Below are 20,038 nucleotides of genomic sequence, written 5' to 3'. Positions count from 1 at the left end.
ACAAACCACAAACTACTCAATTGTATTTGGCTTTTGTGACCATCAAGTTAAAGTCTTTGAAGCCGATTTGAGTAAATGTTTATGTAGCATCTAATGACGCGAGGTTTTCTTCACGTCAAAGGCAGAAATTTCAAAATCTTGGTTGCTTTAAAATGAGACTTTAAAAGGAGTAATGAATTATTAAAGCAGTGAGTAAGGATAGTTACTGGATCATTTTCTTCATTTACCAAGTGTTTGAGTCAGTTACTTTAAAGACATCATTATTTTGCAACCGGCCTGAAGGTGGGTTCAGAAAAACACAAGATTAACAGACTAAATGCAAAGAAGCAAATAGACGCAAATTCAGGTCAAGCAAAGTAAGACTTTGAGGATTAGCTCATATCCAACCCAACACAATAACACAAACAAACTAACCGATCAAGACAGCAGGGGACCAGAGAGACTGGTGGCTTTGAAGAGAGCGATGTAACCTCTGTTTCTGGTTTCAATAAAGCAGCTTCCTCTTTAACAACAAGGTGATGATTAAAAGGTGAAAAAGTATTAGAGAATGATCCAGTAGGTTGCTCCAGTCAGACGCAATGGCTACAACGTTAGCTACTGGTGAACACCTACACCTGTTGTACATATTTTGTATTCTACTTATTGTGTTTTATATTTTTATTCTTATTGCCTATTTTTATCCTGTTCTGTTTATAAGTCTACTTATTTTATTCTAGTTCTGTTTTAATTGTTCTGCACCAAAACACCAAAATAAACCTCGATTCCGAACGCGCCCGATGAAAGTACATCCATTAAAAGTTCTTGTTTTTTCTTGTGTCTGACAACACTGTAAAAAGAATCCCTACAGAGACAGACCTTTTTGTTTAACACTAAGATACTTTATTTTAACTACAAACAGCTGTTACTCTTCAAAGACACCAGACTCGCACGGGAGTTGCTGGTCAACCGCTGCCACAATCTGTGAGTTTATTAGTGATGCTCCCTGACTTTGGTGTTTAAAATGGTTTGTTCGATTCCTACACAATAACACAAAACTAACTGATCGAGGCAGCGGAAGGAAATCATCTTCCTCTGTAACAAAAAGGTCTATGTCTGCAGGGATCATGTCTGTAATGTTGTCAGACACTTAGAATAACAATCTGAGCCTGTCAGTGGCAACAAGTGGGCGTTCTTTGATCGGGGGTATTTGCCCCCCTGGATTATGTTGCAGTCATTACAGCCTGTTTCAAGGCTGCAGGCTCAATCGATCTACTGGATCAATAACAAAACTGTTTGTACCTAATTAATTAGCCAATTAAACCCCCAAATAATGCACAGGTTTTAAAAATAGTGGAACTCCCCTTTAAGGAAACAATTAAGGCTGTTGGATGTTGGATTTCTAAACATATGAAATAATGCATTATAAAGTCTTTCTTCTATTATAATGCACATAGAAATGACATATTGTGTAACGGAGAGGGTTAGTTACTGTACTTTCGATACAGCAGATTCTAGTGTTTCTCCCTGAACTGGATTCACAAGATAAAAAACTGCACGTTTCCTCAGGGCAAATTCATTTTTCCTTTTACTGGCAGAGAGCAGAGAAAATGTGAGTTATAGTGTTCTTGAGGGTGTTTGGAGCTGGTGTCCTAAATCCTATCTGCCAACACGTTATTGCGCTGTGAAGGAGGGGCTGTTACAGCCCAATAAACATTTATCTGTTTACCTTTAAATGATTTTCCAGACCAACAGTCAGCACAATAAAAAGCAATACATTTCCTGCCTGCACTTGGCTCTGAAGAGCGACTGCTTGGCAATGCAATTTGCGGCAGAAGTGAGGGAAGCATTTCTCAGTACTTCATTTGCATTATGGTCTTTTTTAAGAGGTGAATCAACTTAGTTCCCTGAAGCTATTTGATACACACAATATCAGTCTGAGCTGGTGATTATATCAGACAACAAGGTGAAAAAATGCTGCTGCACAGAGTTACATAAGGCTTTATTCTCATACACACTGGCCTCAGTCTTCATTACCATATGCTAAACTGATTCGCTGTGTTGCGACACGATGAAAAGAAGTTGGTGGCACAGCCTTGACCTCATTCACCTCTAACCTACTAATCCAAAATCAGCCACACAGAAAATCTCATTGCATAACAGTCTTTTCTTTAGCTGCAGGCCCTGACAGGAGCTCTGTTACTCAGCCCGGGGTTAATGACCTGCACCGGCTGCAGGTGTAATGTAATCAGGCAGCACTTGTGAAGGAGAACAAGAAGGAGTTACAACACAAATCCTACACATGGTCGTACACGTCATGCTGCAAAGGCTGCAAAGCGCTCTCAAGGGCAAATTCAGCCATGAGGAGAGCACTTCCTGCACTCGTGGTCTGACTGGCATGTGGATTCTGTTACGCAGCATTCAGGTCAGACAGGAAAGATGGCAGAGACACGTCCTCCTGAGAATATCACCACTTAATGTGCCAGCTCTTACAGAAGGTGGAGACAGTTTGTTAAGTACAATGCGACCGAGATGTTGGTGACAGTGGCTTTAACTTGCGGTTCTGGTGCAAATCTCTGTTTATGGTAGGCAAACGTAGGGGAAGGTCGGCTTAAATCATACATAAAACAGTTCTAACACAAATTTTCTGTTGCTACACTAAATGACCTGATCAAATCTGCACGCATCTACAAAAATCCCTGTGATATATATCAACCAGATTCGAACCTATGCAGTGTATGGTGGCTGGCAACAAGTTTAGTGAATATAAAGTTGTTTGTTGTTGTTTTTGTGTGTTGTGGAGCTTAAATCAAGAAGGTTCTTTTGTATCTGTTATTAATCAGTTAGCGTAGCTTTCACATATCATGCTGACTTCAGAGCATGGACGCTCAAAGCTGCAAATCTGAATCGCATGTTACATCATTAAGAGTCAAAATCTTTTAAGCATTGCTTGATTCATTTCCTCTTTCTTTCCAAGTTCTTTCTCTCCTCCTTCTTGGCAGGTAGCTGCGTACACAGCTGTGTCAGTACGCATGTGTAGCTAGCTAATTCAGCTAGCGAGATTGGAAGAGAGGACAGCATTTACTTTGGCATTTACGTGGAAATATTCACATTATTCTGAATGTTTGGGTGAAAGGGACGAGAACAACATGACGGTGAAATGTAAGCTGTGTCTGGAGGAGAAGTGCTCGTCAGCTGTGAAGAGTTCGACTTCAAACGTGAAGAAGCATCTGCAGCTAAACACAGCTCCACAACACTGGTGGGACTGAGAGCCTGTGTTGTATTGTTGTCCTGGAAACAGCTGTGCCTAATGCTGTATGCCTCTGCCCAGTTCACTGTCAGACTGTTAGCATAATAAAGAGCTGTAAAGGTTATACTGCGTCTGTCATTCCTGTTATCAGACTGCAGAGTTACAGATTATGGGCCGTAAAACGAGGCTCTGCAATGACGGTAGAGTCGATACATTCAAAGGTAGACGTACAGCAGGCTACACACCATCCTGATGAGATAACACACATGTGGAACGAGTCGAGTTTGGTAATGCAAAAGTAATCTAACGTGTTACATTTCTCTGGTGGAAACGCAGTAACATAACAAGTTACTTTTAAAAGTAACATTACAAACACTGCTCTTTAATGGCCATCAGATAAGGGTTGTTTAGTTTCTATAAAACTCCCATAGAGTCACTTACTACGAAGGTATAAGATTAGTCAATCTATGTACGGATGCGCCAACTGGTACATTCTGCATGTATAAATATTGTCCTTATGTTTAATACATTATCTGATTACATCTTTGGTATGAAATCAATGTACAGTTGCTAAAGCAGAATATTGTTGTTTTGCGATCAAACCTATGTTTTTAAAGCTGTTTGTTGGCTGTGTTATGACTGCAGTTCAAAACTGAGACTCACCTGCACTTCAATTCTAACATCTGACAGAGTCCAGTTTGGCTTTAATTCCTCACCACTTGTTCTCTCTTCTGAAAAACTCTACATAGTTTATTAAAGTAGACGTATTTAAATAGCTTGCCTGAAAAGATTACATATGTGGGTAAAAAAGTGAAACTGTTACTCTCCCCAATGCAAGATTTTGACTGTTAAGGAAGTATAAGTAAGTACTTCTTCCACATCTTTAGTTCTAGGCATATAAATCTTTATGCTAAACGAACCCACTCCTTTCATTTCCTGTGACTGGAATAAGAATCAATTAAAGCAGCTGCTGATGCATATTCAACAGGCCACAGCGAGTACAGTAGGTGAAGGATGAGGAGGCTCAGAGGTGAGAATGGATCGAGACGTGTGGAACACTTTGAGCCTTTAGACACTTCGTTCTGGACACTGCGTTCTGGATCATCTGCAGAGGTTTGACTGTGCATGCAGGAAGGCCTGTCTGTAGGGAGTTGCAGGAATCAATGTGTGATATCACGAGAGCGTGTACCAGCAGGCGTGTTGTATGCTCTGAAAGGTAGGGTCTGAGCTTCCTGATGCTGTACAGGGCAAATGGACATGACCGAGCAATGGAGGCCACATGAACCTTTAAGGTTAGCTGGTTCCGGGCAGACTTGGTGGGTATGAGTTCAGTTTGTACAAGCTTTATTTTGGGGTGTAAATGACTTGTAGCAACAAAAACTTTTCAATTGCTCCTGTAGATTCTTTCAGCCACAAATCTGCTATAATGGTTGCAATGTAATTCTTGAGGCACTTGATGAAAGTACGTCCACTTAAAGTTCTTGTTCTTGCCACTGACAGGCTCAGATTGTTGTCTGAAAACATCAGAGTAAGGACCCCTACAGAGATAGACCTTTTTATAAAGGTAAAGCCCTCACCAAAGTCACACAATTACACAAACAAACTAACCTACCGGGCAGAGGTAGTCAAACAAATCCAAAGTACTTCAAGCTAAACTTTTGTCTATGTAGTTCGGTGGCAATATTACATTCATAAATGTAAATAAATTAAATTCCTAGAATCAAATAAATCCATGATTTTCAAAATAGGAAAGAGGTGGTCCTGTTGGAGCCATGCAGATTCTAAGGCAACACACAATTTAAGATTTGATTACAGGTGATTCCACTGGTTGTAAAAACATTATTTGGGAGCAGAGGAGAAAATGGTCCCACTTCTCTCTTGATTTATTCCCTCAGTAAACCTTTTCCCGAGGAGTTGATGGTCTCAATCTCTAGTTTCTGTCTTCTTCATAGCACTATGTACATTTTTTAATTATGGTCCCATTTAGAGTAAAAAAAACAAAATGCATAAGGACGTTGCTACCTGTGATAAACAAGTCACTATCATGTTAATAGCAAGATAGAGGTGTCGCAATGAATATCCACCCCCTCATCCAAAGACGACCACTTCTGGCTACAAAACAAGACACTGATGGTCAAAATACCAAACTGAAGGCTTTAAAACAGTAGTCCATAAAACCAGTGGGTGACAGAGGCTACGTCCAAACTGCTCTTAAGATAACCTTTACACTACCTGCAGATTTGTGTTTAAATGCATTGGGAAAAACAATGATTCCTGTGTGAAATTCAATGCCTTCAGATTTTACACGGATGGAAACCACGACTATATTTTCTTTTTGCTGCGTGTTTGCAGCGTTGATGTTAGCGCACCCTCCAAACAAACAGGGTGACATTTATGTGAGGTGCATGTCAGCCTCACAGCTCTTTACTGTTTGTTTATTTAGAAAATTCTGTTTACAGCAAAGTTGCATGACGCCACTATTTTTGCAACTTAGCAGTAAAACCAAGACGTCTGTTTCTGCCGCACCACCTGTCTGAACCGCCTCAGGTTACACAACACTGAGAGCTGCTGAGATCACAGGAGAAAGTCTGTCGCCTGTGAGATCAGCGAGTCCACAGATCCTGTTTTCAGAGCAAACAGGCCTGCAGTCACAGAGACAATACCTCCCTCCTCCCCTCCTCTCCTGAAGGTGCGATCACTCTGCAGCATGAAAGAACCCCTCTCACAGCTCCTCTCCTGCTGGCCCCGATCCTGATCCTCCTGTTTCTGCTGGAAGGGATTCAACCCCAGCGCTCCCTGAGCTGACCCGAGGTCCAGCCGTGTCATCAGGAAACAAAGGAGAACGCTGAGTCAGAGAGGCAGCAGCGAGTGTTTTACCGTTCGTCCTCGGCCTACAGGAGATCATCCTGAAGCGCATCACACAGAGGAGGTGAGAATAAGCAGAGACACACAGAGGTGCAGAAACACAAACACTCTGTGACACCAGCCTGTCGTCGAGGCAGTGAACTTCCTAAATCTACACTTCAGAACACGATGGAGCTAAAACAGAGTCGGCTCCAGCATATGTCAGATTAAAGCAAATCTGAGGGCAGACGCGAGGTTGCATAACCAGAGGTGACGAGCGGCAGCAGCAGCCGAGACGACCTTGAACATAAATAAAGCCTCTGAGGATTTTCTGGCCCTGAAAGAGGAAAAGGCTTCAGGCTGCAGTTCGGCACAGCAGACTCATTTAAAGGCTGATTTAAATTATCGCTTCCGCTCTTGTACATGGTTGAGCTTTTACATCCAACATGTCAGATTTAATGAAGAAAGAGATACAGATATGAACATCAATAAATCAAGCTAGTCGATGTTTACAGAACAAGACACATTATGGCGAATGTGAAACTATCTTAAATGAATCTATGTGATGCAAAATGTTTTTTTGAACAGTTAGAAAATCTACATTATGAAATATGAGTGTCCAGATTCTCAGAATCCACAACGAGATTGGATTTTCTGTAAAAAAAAAAAATATATATTTTAAGGCACTCCTGAGTATGCCAGTTAATACATTTACACGCACACTCATTTCCTTTATCATTCTAAATTTGACGATATACTGATTTCGATAAGATAAGTCTGTTTTTCAGGTTATTTCTCGGTTTCAGTGCATTTTATTAGCATCACTAAATATGCCCAAATGAGCCAGAAGGCTGGTTTACATCTGAAGTAGTCAGTCAGGTTTGAAGAGTACATCCTAAAGTCAATCTAAAAATAATACAATTATCAGCAGTCAAAAATATGTCATTTACAGTAACCAGGACACAGAAATGTGCAACAATAACGCATAATTAATAGCATATTGCATCGGTGTCCTTTATTAGGCCTTATCAACATTTCCGTGTGGAATATGTCATTATTATTTTGGTTTTAAGAGGCACTATGGGGGCTACATGTTGGTGCAGTGGTCAGCGCTGTCACCTCACAGCTAAAAGGTTCTTGGTTTGAGTCTCGGTTCGGAGGTAGTGGGCCTTTCTGTGTGGAGTTTGCATGTTCTCCCCGTGCATGTGTGGGTTCCCTCTGGGTACTCTGGCTTTCTCCCACAGTCCAAAGACATGCTCCTCATTTTGACATGTGCCATTTAAGCAGACGAAGGAGTTTAGTATGCAAGTTAAGTTAGCGGCAGCTCAGTTTGTAGCCGCCGTAGCCTCGCAATGAAAGTAATTTAGCATTGGAGAAAAACAGATGATTAATGTGAAATTTCTTAATTCATTGTATTTACCAGTTTTAATCACCAGGTCTGTTCGTTTTGGAGAGGAGGAGACGACTTCGGGTAATTCAACTTTCGCTAAAAGCATTATGAACAATGAACACTGAAAGAATCCTAACATAAAAACAAGCTGAGCTAATGTTAGCTGCAGCTCGGCTCACAACCCCTCCTGATGTGTGTGTGTTGACCCAAGATTTTTAACCTCAAACTGCTCTTTTAAGTTTTCTTTATTACTCAATCTATTGGTTTTGGAGAGGAGGAGACCTCTACAGATACCTCGGCTGCTGGTAAAAACCTCGGTGAATGCTGAAGGGTCCTTTTGAGGCTTGGTTGAAAAGTTTAAGGCCAGCCATGCACAATAAATACAACTGCAGGGATTTAACAGAGGAATGCGTAGTGGTGCAGTGGTTAGCGCTGTCGCCTCACAGCTGGAAGGTTCCTAGTTTAAATCCCGGTTCACACAAAGGGGGCCTTTCTGTGTGGGGTTCTCCCCGTGCATCCGTGGGTTCCTTCTGGGTACTCAGTCTTCCTCCCACAGTCCAAAGACGTGCTCGTTAGGCTCATTGGTGACTCTAAAATTGACTGTAGGTGTGAATGTGAGCGTGAAAGGTTGTCCGTCTGTTTTGCGGGTAAATTGAGCTAAATTTGATTTTAAAAATGTGCATTTTCGTACTTTTAAGTTTTACTTTCTATGGCACAATTTCAATAATTTCATAGTTTAGTTTGGTGTATTGATGTACATGTCCTTTTAGCATAGGTGGTATAGATTTAACTGAAAATACTCAAAGTCACACATGACATCACAATAAGAAAAATATCTCGGGACTAAAGGACCGTTTCTATTGTAGAGTTAAGGTTAAGCACTCTCTGTATTTGACACTGACACATTCATCTCTTCTCTCTCTCCTGTATTTTCCAGGTTTTCAGGTCTTTTCTTTCGCTGATTAAAGCTCGATCGCATTTCGCTCAGCAGTGACTGAGACAGTTTGATTTGGCTGGCAGGGCATGCTGGGTAATGCCCCTAACTCACTGTCCACCCACAATAAAATGCTGCGCCGGTGGAAATTTCCACATGAGCACCCAACACCCTGCGTCAGCTCAGCACCGAGCTCTCTGCAGCACCCCGTCCTCCTGACCTCAGCAGCCACGCTGGTCTCGACCTGGCTGGAGTAAAACTGAGCACTGTGCACTATTATCACTGAGAATGTGAGCGTGTGTGTGTGTGTGTTTCTGGTGGTTCTGTCAGTGTGTGAGGGGATTAAAGACTGTGTGATGCTGTCTCTTAATCCAGGCCCGCTGCACAGACCACAGATGTTGTGTGAATCATCCCAACAGCTGCACTCAGCTTGTTGTTCAACAGGCAGATTAAAAACCTCATGCATGCAGACGGAGGAGCGTTCGGTGTCCGTCTCTCACAGAGTCCAGGAGTATGACAGAGTATTAGTGCCACATTAAAGAAAAAAAAAATATTACAAGAGTAAAGTTGTTATTTTATGAGAATAGCATTGTCATTTGTGGATAATGTTAGCCTAAAATTAGGACGGGTTATTTAAGGGGAATATCAGAGCAGCAGCCAGCTGCCTGCGCTAAAATGACTTAAAATTACGAATAATTTTCTTATAAAAATCCAGATACTTATGACGAAGTGGTGCCCATGTGCCACAAGATTAAGTATTCAGTTATTTGTGAAACCGATACTAAAGATTCAAATGATCGGTCGGGAAGACCTCAAAACTGACTTGCATTTTGTCAGTTTCAAACCAAGTCTCAAAATTACCCTTAGAGGCACATTCATTTACACATTAATATATATGAAAGCAATTATCCTATATAAATATACTAAATATATATATATGTATACCTTCTTAAAAAGAGAGTGATGTCAAACTGTCAGAAGTGTGTTGTTCTCAGCTCTTTGTTTACATGGACGGGACGGCTCTGCGTTCCTGCTTCATGCAAGTTCATGTACGCGTACTAGAGTAACGTTAGGGACGATTGCTAACTCACTTAATTTTATGATTGCCTGCTTAGTGTTCTGTAGCGTTATCATATCACGGTGATTCTGGGAAATTAACTATGCTATCGCAGGAGGCTGTAGCAACATGCATAGTAAACTAAAGTGTGCTATCGTTAGCCTGCAGCAGTACAGCGCTGGCTGCGGTCTACTGCAGCTCGAATATGCATTCTGCCTAGATGAGCCTGTACAGGCCTACCAACCAATTTCCATAGTTTGCTCTGTTATAATTATGTTCAATTGCTGCTACTTAGTAGAAGATAACACTTGGAAATATCTCCGAAATGGTACGGCTGCTGTATCGCTTGCTTGTTTTGGTTTTATGCTGGTGTTCAAGTGCGACATCTACTGGACATAAAAGTCGCATATTAAGCGTTGAAGTGTGCATTGTTTGTGTGGCTTTTACCAGCAGCCGAATTATCCAGAGAGGTATAAATAGATTAGGTCATTAAAAATGGTAAAAATCCCTTTGAAAAAAAAAAAGGCGTTTTGGGGGTTAAAAATCAGAGTTTATTTTCAGAAGAGGCTGTGCGCTGAGCTGCAGCTAACATTAGCTCAGCTTGTTTTTAGGTTAGGAATCCTTCAGTGTTCATCGTTCACAATGCTTTTTGTGAAAGCCGAATTACCCTCAGAGGTCTCCTCATCTCCAAACCAAACAGACCTGGTGATTTAAACTGGTAAATACAGTGAGTGGAGAGGTTTCACGTTATAAATCTGTTTTCTCCATGCCTAATGGCGGGGCTTCAGGAGCTGCAAGCTGAGCTGCCGCTGGTTAAAAAGTTAAAAACAATGTGGGCTTGACTTAAAACACAAGTAGTCAGCTGACATGTTTAAATGTCTGTCCCAAAGCCGGCATGTGAAGGCTCTGATAAATGTAAGTCTTACAACCGAAACATGAGACATGTGGAGGTGGATATAAGAGTTTGGAGTGACGCTGACCTGAAGAAAAGGAACAAATATACAAAGCTTCATATTGAACAGCCAAGTGTGCATCGACTTAATTACTTCTGTGTCAGGTACAGCCCTAAACAATATGGTTCAGAGATGAAATTAAACTTTCTACTTCCCTAACAGACGGAAATCATAGCTGTAAATGACACAGAGAGGAATCGCCCTTCATCCCAAACACACTGTCATGTCCCTCTAACAACGTTTTACATTCTGCACAGACGTGAACACATGTCCTGCATGTTTACAACGAACATCATCTGAAATAAAACCATAAAAATGCCATAATGACACATGATAACTTTATAACTGTAATAAAATCTTTATCTAGACTACCATCACAGACTACCGACAGCATGATTCATTAATTATTTATTAGGGAATATTACATCAGATCAAAACAACAACTTGCAATTTGTCCAAATTATGTTTGTATTGATCTTGTGTTTAGTTTTCTTTTTGTTTCTACACTGGGTCTCAATATTTTCTGGCTTTATGGTGCGTACACGAGCCAAAAGGAAGCAGACGGGACCTGCACTGATGGACATCATCATTAGTTTACTGCTGATCTTCTTTAATGAATAAACAGTTATTATATACAGTATTATAATAATTCATAATGTCCATGAAATACAGCTCAGGCCACTTACATCACATTCATTCTTTTAAAATAACATCAATTTAATTTTCCTTGTAATTATTTCATAACGAATAAAAAGCTCTTTGGGATTTATTGGATCTACTCGTTTCTCTTCTCATGCACTGATTTGTTTAGCTGAACAGTGATTTTTCTCACTGACGGCACCTCTGCCAATTCAACATGCTCAATCTGCAGAAAAGCTGCAGACAAGGGCCGACTGGTGCCAACAGTGCAGGACACATAAAATCAGGGTCACAGATGCTCACCAATCGTGTGTCAGGGGACTAAAAACACAGAGAGGAGACGTAACTAACACGAACACTTCAGTCACTGAACTTTCCTTAAGCGTGAATATCTGCTTCAGACGACACAAGAAGCTGTTCTGCTGCAGACTGAGCCCACCTGAGGGCTCCAACACGGCAAGGCCACAAGGGTAATGTGTGTTTTGGGTAGAGGAAGGGGCGGGACGTCAATACTGCGGCTCCACCAGCCGACTTCTACTGCGCACACTCTGGATACAGATGAGCAACAAGAGGAGGTGGAGACGTGTCGTTCGTCATACAGTCATTGTCATCGGCACATGTTTGTCTTAACTCCTCTTGGATTAGCTTGCAAAAGCTCGCAGAAGCATGCACTGCTACATCCTGCAAAACCACGCCTATCCAGGTGAAATATCGAGTTTTTAGGAAGTCCCTGTGTGCCAGGGCCCTTAATCGCCAGAAACAGACTGCACTCTGGCTGACAGGAGGTCTTTTAGGAAAGTTTCTTAGCCATTCAGTGTGCTACATCTGATTAGCTAATTAGCCATGCAGCTTGTGAACTCTCACAACCCAGTGGAGGCCAATGTGCAGCACAAGGCGTGTCTTTGTACTGTAGATAAGACGGAGCGACTAAGTAGCGGGTTTGTGTTGGCTCTTGTGTTATGTCTCAGGCTGCTGTCTGGATGTTACTCAGTGTGACTGTCTGACTGTGATAGCACACTTGTGTAATGTATTTAAAATAAAACTGTTTGGGTGAGACGTTCGGCATCTGCCCAGACGGAGGACCACAGGCATCCACACGATATGATAATTTGGTTTTAATAATAGAATAAAATGTTAATGCAGCCGTTCACAGACTTGTCAGCAGAGCAATAAAAAGCTAAACAAGCAGCAGAAGCAGATCTGATTAGGCGGTGATATAATTAACAAGAGAGTGGCGACAGCAGCTGCCATCTGTCCGCCTGTCACTCAAACACCACGAACACATCACCAGGAAATCATTAACAAGTAATTGGCTGTGCTGGCTGCAGTGTGAACACAGCAGGCCGGCTATCTTCTGTTAGCCACCTCCGCTAACAACACTGAGGAACTGTCGATTTCTTATAAAATGCATCTTAAAAGTTTTTCTTCACCTCATTGTGGCTCGGTTTCAGTCCACATAACAGATACATGTTGTGTTTTGTGCTCGAGTACGCTCTGTGACTCATCTGTCAGATGAGTTATCCGTGAGCAAATAAAACCTCAAACCACCCCAGATAAACCACAATCAGTCATGAGACTGCTTTGGAGATTTAGACCTTCTGTTTTCACTCTGTGCCGTTCTGAGAAATTTCTGCAGTCTTTAGAAGAAGCTCTCCACTGTGTGTGTGTGTGAAGTCAGCTGACCTTCCCCTATCATCATCAGCGCCATCAGCAAGGTCAGGGGTCAACTACAGACACTGCACCACTGAAAACAAACCCTCATCGCGACCTGACAGAGTGATGGAAAAGTAAAGCAACCTTTAGAAACCTTTAAGGTTCTGCTTGCTCTGACTGCTTCACCTGCATGGTCTGTACGCAGAGCTTACTAATCCTTGAGTCTCCCTTCAATGAGGAGAATCAAAGCACATTACAAAGTCATGAGAGGCTAGAAATTTGAAGTTTAAAAATTCATGCACATTTGAACGCTAGATTGTTAATGCAGTCCCTGTTGATTCCCCCAAAGCAGCCAGTGCACCAACTGCTCGATGTCAGTTGCCCGATGTGGCAACTTGGCCGTCTCTTTTCTTTATGGATAAACAATCAATACAGTAACCTTAAAAGGATTTTCTTTAAACCTAATCTTTGCCTTAACATCAAGATTAAACCTACAGGAGACCTCGGGCCTGATTGTAACTTCAGGAGCCGAGTTATCAACAGACGTGTCCTCACTTCTGTTTCTCTTTTTGTGCCTTGCTTTGCTGAGGATTTCCCTAACTGACGGGCTCTGTGGTCTTAACAACATGCTCATTCTGCCAAAGAAACTGCAGACAAGGGTCAAAAGTGCAGGACACAACTAGGGCCACAGATGTTCATGGACGTCCAACATTGGCTGAACACAGAATACCTTGGTAAAATGCCATGTTTATAAGCCAGTGACAAACTGCATTGTGTTAGCAGTGGAATCAAACGATTTCAACTTGAGCAAAAACACTGAATAAAGCCGTTTCATGTAAAGAAAATAGTTGTCTGGGAGTGTTTACAGCTAAACATTACACTCGTGAAGGCTGCTAAAGGAGTTTTGTCTGTGGTTGAACTGTACAAACTACACAAATAATCAAAGCTTTCTATTGAGCAGCCAAGTATGATTCGACTAACACATTTCTGACTTCTGTACAGCCTTGGTATTCTCTCTTGCACAGTTAGGAGGAGAGAGGAGAGGATGATTGCTGTTTTTTGCATAAAATTGTTTCTTCATGCAGGATGGAAGGTGCACATCCAAACACATTAGGAAACAGTAATCACAATGAGAATGTTTCAACAATAAGTCACAAGAACCAGAGAAAAGTCCTCCTCAAATCAGTCATGTAAAGAGAGGATCACCAGAGCAGCTTTGACCGCTCCGAATCGTTTCAACTCACATCACCTTGATCCACATTAACCCCACTGATAGGAGGAATTGGCCTCTCTTTCACTTCCAGCCCAGTGTGTGAAGCTGACTAACGGCTGTGTGATTACTAACATCAGCAGGCGCAGTTCGCAGTGTAACATTTGTTAAACAGGAGTTCATTGAACTCTAGTAGCTCTCTGCTGGTGCCTGGAGGGAAGCCAGGAAGTGTGTAAACTCTGGATCTTGTGATAGCTCACACAGTGGAGCCTGATCACTGTGCAAACACTCTCTATCTCCTCCTCCATAACAATGATCCTTACAGTATCACTATTACAGATGTCACCCTGCACAGGAACACAGGAAGTGATGGAGGTTTATAAAAGAGTGGGTGGGTTTGGTAGGCGATGGAAAGAGGAGGCAGATCTAAGATGGCGCCAAAGCTAATCAGACAGCGCTAATCAAAACAAAGGACAGACGCACTTTGTACAATTGATCCGTCATGTAAAGCTCCAGCTTTGCCAGACAGTTTGGCAAAGACAGTTTGCTGTGGGTGTGGTGGATTCCTCAGTAAACAGTGATGACTCAAAAACCTCTTACATAAACTGTCACACACCTCTGCCCAGGTATGATTTTAATTTAGTGCTTCTATCAAGGAACTGTGCCAAACATGGACTGCATACTTCCGCACACCGAGCCTGTGTGGATGATAAAACTTCAAACAACTGTACAAACTATGGCTAACGTGCTGCAGCCTGCCACCCGACTGATTCCTACATAAAGTGGGCATGATTGTTGAGAGCTTCAGAAACAATTAGGGATCACACAACTACTGTGTTCAAAGACCTTTAGGCCGCCCTGTATCACCTGTTGTTACTTTGCATCTTCTGTTGCATGTAAAAACAATGCAAAGAACAACCAACGGCTATGTCAACATAATCTATGTACTGTGCCTGCAGCAAAGAAAACAACTGTTTTTCTCCAAAGAACACAGAGGAGAGACATCCGGTTTCACTCCCCTCAGAATGTCATTGGACAGAAATGTAATTTTAAGACAAAATGTCAGATTTTTGGCTTGTAGAAGAAGAAAAAGGAAGATAAAAATAATAAGAAAATGTCCTGAATGTGTGAAAACACTGATTCACAAGCTGACGGCCAAATGTGCTCTGATAAGGTCCAATGAGGGCTGAATTTAAGTAGCTGCTCATGGCTCTGATCCCCCCGAATATGCATGAAAGACTGAAAAACAGACACTATATATTTTTTGTATCTGATCTATTTCTAAAGCCTAACTCAAGTTATATCTAATATCTCCTCAGAATGACAGCTAACAGATAACAGCTTCATAGTAGTTAACTATAAGAAGCAGAAAGGAAGTCACGTTCACAAAACAGACCTGCTTCTTGTAGCTGCCAGTTGATGATTTAATGAAGTGCTACAGGATGTGGCCTGAAGCAGAGTCTTATTCTGCTTAATCTTTACTTTTTCTGGCATCATTTTTTCCAACAATATTGCAGATATTAATCATTGTTTGTCACTGTTTTGTAGAACCTATGACAGTTCAGCTTGTCACGGTTATATAAAAACCAGGTACTGAATTTTAAGAACATAATTAGGCCTGCTTGCTGTCTTAGAGAAATGAATTAAAGGATAATTCTGGTATTTTTTTTTACAAGTTTTGGGGTCTAATTGCTCCAGTAGATTGTTTTAGCTACGAGACAGGAAAAGGCTGTAAAGGCTGCAACAAAATATTTCAGAGCAAAAGCGTCTGATCAAACAACGTCCACTAAAAGTTTTTCCACTGACAGGCTCAGATTGACAACATTACAGAAAGGATCCCTACAGAGAAAGACCTTGTTGTTTAAGAGGAAGATGTTTTTTCTTAACCAGAAACATATGTTACATCACTCTTTTCAAAGCCACCAGACTCCATTGACAAAAACAGTAATTTCCACTTAATTGCTTGTCCTCCGCTGCCTCGATCTGTTTTATTTTTTTGTGTTATTGTATGTTCCAAATACACTGTGTTGAATCTGAACTAACAATTTTAAACACCAAAATCACACAACAACACTTATTAACTCACAGACTGCGCCAGCAGCTAACCAGACGCTCCTGTGTTCTGTGAGGTAAAGTTACTGTGTTTTTATAATGGAGTCTGGTGGGTTTGAAGAGAGTGATTTAACTGCTGTTTCTGGTTAAAATAAAGCATCTTAGTGTTTAGCAAAAAGTTTTATCGCTGTAGGGCTCTTTTCTGTAAAGTTGTCAGACACATTTAGAATAACAATCAGAGCCTGTCAGTGCCAAAAACAAGAACTTTTAATGTATGTACTATCATTGGGTGCATTCACTAGCAGCTATAACGTTGTAGCCATTACTTGCAGCTTACGGCTGGAGCAATCTACTCAAGCATTTTCCAAAACCTTTTGCACCTATTAGTCAGTAAGTCCCAAAAATAGGGGAAACAGGGCCACATGAATTCCACGTTACAATAACAAGATTTTCAAATGGAGTTTGGTTGGACGGCCTCTCCGTAGGACAGAGCAGATTGTTTAGCAGGGTGAGGATGCCTCTCATAATAGCTGCTGGGTAGCTGATGCTTTTATAACTGGCAGGTACAGTTTCAGATGCAACAACATGTATTGCAGGTCATGTAGAAGCAGGCCAGGGCTCCACACCAGAGCAAGGTACAGCTAAGCTCCAGGCATTTCTGTAACCTGGTGCCAACAGACGGCGAGAAAACCGAGTCACACCCCTCTCGTGACGTGTGAAATTTGAACAAAGAATAACTGAAGAACATGTGACCACAACACAGACAGTATCGTGTATGTCACTTAATGCTGAGCCATCTGAGGCCTGAGCTAACCGAGCTTGTTGTCACGTAGAATCCCATTGAAATAATCCCGTTACTCATTGACTGTGCAGACTGACAGTGAAACACTGTCCTCAGTTTATCTCAGGCAGATTAACCTGGATTCACATACTGCTATCTGCTCACTCAGGGCTGAAGAACGCACTCTCCCTACTCTTTATTCATTTTCTTTACAAGTGAGACCTTGCCGAAGAATCACAGTTGTTGCATCACACTCACAGCTTGTTCCCGTTAAATGGAAACAGGTCTGGCTCAGAAACCTGCTGCTGTTATTGTTGGACTTGCTGCCTTGTTGAGAGCATATATTGAAATTTTACTATGACATACAAATCCCACGTTTTTAAGCCTTTTCTGTGTGTTAGCCAAAATCATACAGGCTTTTTACACCACTGCAGGTTTTATTGTTATTATGACGATAATGTCATGACAGGTTATCACTAAACGTGGACAGCCTGACCAGGGTCAAAACAGTTTGAGTTAAATAAATATGCGGAAACAATTGAGGTGCTCAGTTTAAAGAGGATTACATTAAACCCACAGCCAGGAGCCTGATTACAACCAGTGGGTCCGGTCTTATTAAAATGGGATTCCTGTATTTTTTAACCTGGGCCCTATTTTTTTGAACATATTTTAGAGAGTAACTGACAAAAAAATGTTTGCTTTGCATCTGTAGATTTCTGCATGTGCTGCAATATATACAGTGTTGAATATGGGCACATTCAAAGTACGTCTACTAAACGTTCTTCTGACAGGCTCAGGTTGTTATTTAAGTGTCTGACAACATTACAGAAATGATCCCTACAGAGAGAGACCGTTTTCTTAAAGAGGAAGATGTTTAAAAAAAGAAAAGAAAAAGACACTACATCGCTCTCTTCAAAGCCACCAGACTCCATTGATAAAAACAGTCATTTTACCTCGCAGAACACAAAGTTCCTGTTTTGTTTTTCTGTGACTTTGTTGATTTTAAAAGCTTAACACAGATCTAACAATATATTAGCATAACACACAAAAGAGACATCATCAAGTTAAACTTGTTTCCTCTTTGTTCTTTCTTTCTGTTTGGTTTGTTTTTCTGCTGAGTTAATGTCTGATTATTTTGTTACTTTTCATCCAACATCATGTTCTGTATGTTTGGATGTTTTGTTGTTTTGTGTTGTCTTACACTAAATATTATCCCATTATTGCAACATAATAATAAAATAAACTTTAAAAAAGGAAGTGAAACAGCATTCTTTAAAAAAAGCACTGTTGGTCTACAGTCAGCACATTTGGGATTAATACATTTTAGACTGACGATAGTTAGTCACTTGTTTTCATACAGTAATGCAAGAATGTATTGAGTTGTTTTGTTTAAAATGTTATTCCTGTAATTATTCCATTCATCAAAATTTATATCAAATGTTGTTAATGTTAATTAATGTCTTTCAAAGACCTCTGAGCATCCCATATTCTCTGTTACTGTCACATAAAAAGATAAAGTGTGTCCTCGCTTTCATTTCATCACATATCCCACATCAGGTATGAATGAGTGTAAGTAATGCCTGGAAGTTGTACTCACTCATTCTCCAGCAGGGTCATGCACACCACCTCTTTGACCCCCGGGTTGTTGGCCTTGTCGCAGGAGCAGCCCTGCAGGCTCCAGGTGGCGAGCCGCACCACAGGCTTCCCGTCCCGCAGGCCGGACGGAGGCTCCACGTTGGGCCGCACGGAGATGATCTGGGTCGGTCCTCCGGGCGGGAGGTCCAGGTCGTCGCTCATGAGGCTGAATGAAGTCGGGCTGGGGTGGGACTTAGTGGTGCAGGTGAGCCCTCCGTTGGTGTTGGTGGACGGCGCCCTGGAGCGCTCCACGAACACCTGGAAGCGGATTTTGTCCAGCAGAGAGCTGTTGATGTGGTTCACCCGCACCAGGTCCTCGATGCTTTTAAACGGGCCGTGTTCCACCCGGTACGCCACGATGTTCTTGGCTATCTTCTCCGTGATGCCCCGGATGCTCATGAGCTGCGCCGGGGTGGCAGTGTTAATGTTCATACCGGTGCTGGACTGGTGTTCCAGGTCTTTGCGCAGAGAGGATGGGGAGTGCTGGGACGAGCTGGTCCTGCTGGAGACGCATATTTCCAGTTTGATCACCTCCAGTTTGGTGGCCCCGATCCCGCTCACCAGAGCGAGGTCCTCCACCTTTTTAAACCCGCCGATACAGTCCCTGTACTCCACGATGTTCTGCGCAACAGTGCGATTGACTCCCGGCAGAGTCATGAGCTCCTCCTCGGTGGCGGTGTTGATGTTGAGCCGCTCCTGGTTCACCAGGATGTGGCCGAAGTTGCACGCAGCGCTGTACTTGCGCTTGCCGCAGCTGAAGTCAGTGGGGTCCTTGGGGATGGAGCGGTGACAGCCCAGACTCCCGCCCATGGCTCCAGCGGGTCACCTGGAGAGGATCGGATCAACGCAGCGGGCAGGAGCAGACAGCGGGCCACGGCAGAGAGAAGAAACTGAAACACGAGCAGCGTAGAGAGCAGAGAGGTGACACACAGGTTTACAGACACAAATATCACCTGTATTCCATCACTGACCGGCTCGTTTTAAATGATAGCAGACATACGCACCACAGAGCGGTCGTCCTCGGTCCTGGCTACATGCTGCACGCACCGGCTCCTCGCGCAGCCTCAGCCTGTGTGTGTGAGTCCTCTGCGGGAGATTAGATCAGCATATACAGGCTGCTCTGTAAACTTTGCCCTCCAGCTGTGTGATGTGTTACTGGCCACAGGTCGGCCTCCACACGCGCTCATCTCACAGCGACACACATCAATTCAAACCATTAATCCTAACGTGCATCAAGACGCACAGGTTCAGACCGGGCAAGCACCGGAACACGAGCTGTAAGCCTTCAAAATAAAAGTAGGGCGAGTAAGAAGTCTTGACCAGGACACGCCAGCCAAATGCACATTAATGCCAAGTAGGCTATCATTCGTTACATTACATCTAAACCAGATTTATATTAATAATCCACACTCAACCCAAGACTGAATATAATGAGTACATCCTCGAAAGAAAGAAATGTAATAACTCTATCCATTTATCTTATACTTCTGATTAACTATGGTACACCAAGAGGGACACCAGAGGTTACCTCGATAAATAGCCATCCCTCAAAATTATTTAAATAAATCAATTTAATGACTACCAATAAACAATACATACTTGGGAAACAAATAAAGAATATTTATATTTTTATTTTGTATTTATAGACTGTTTTTCCTTATTAA

At 42.1% G+C, this 20,038-nt stretch overlaps 1 protein-coding gene across 1 annotated transcript in view; it reads right to left on the bottom strand.

Annotated features, from left to right (window-relative positions):
* The window catches only part of eepd1 (endonuclease/exonuclease/phosphatase family domain containing 1), a 35,732-nt gene extending 16,135 nt beyond the window's left edge, over positions 1 to 19,597 (bottom strand). The window contains exons 1-2 of the mRNA XM_069681613.1: positions 19,379 to 19,597; positions 18,337 to 19,264 (exon numbers count right to left, since the gene is read on the bottom strand). Of these exons, the coding sequence (XP_069537714.1) occupies positions 18,337 to 19,184 (848 nt within the window). The 5' untranslated portion in view covers positions 19,185 to 19,264; positions 19,379 to 19,597. The remainder of the gene's footprint in view (positions 1 to 18,336; positions 19,265 to 19,378) is intronic.
* Between the last annotated feature and the right edge of the window lie 441 nt (positions 19,598 to 20,038).

The sequence above is a fragment of the Semicossyphus pulcher genome, unplaced genomic scaffold, assembly GCF_022749685.1.
Source record: "Semicossyphus pulcher isolate SPU_LCO1_2020_fin unplaced genomic scaffold, fSemPul1.0.p SCAF_5, whole genome shotgun sequence".
Classification (NCBI taxonomy): domain Eukaryota; kingdom Metazoa; phylum Chordata; class Actinopteri; order Labriformes; family Labridae; genus Semicossyphus; species Semicossyphus pulcher.
Note: the sequence above shows the minus strand (reverse complement) of the source record. Positions and strands in the feature narration are given on the sequence as shown.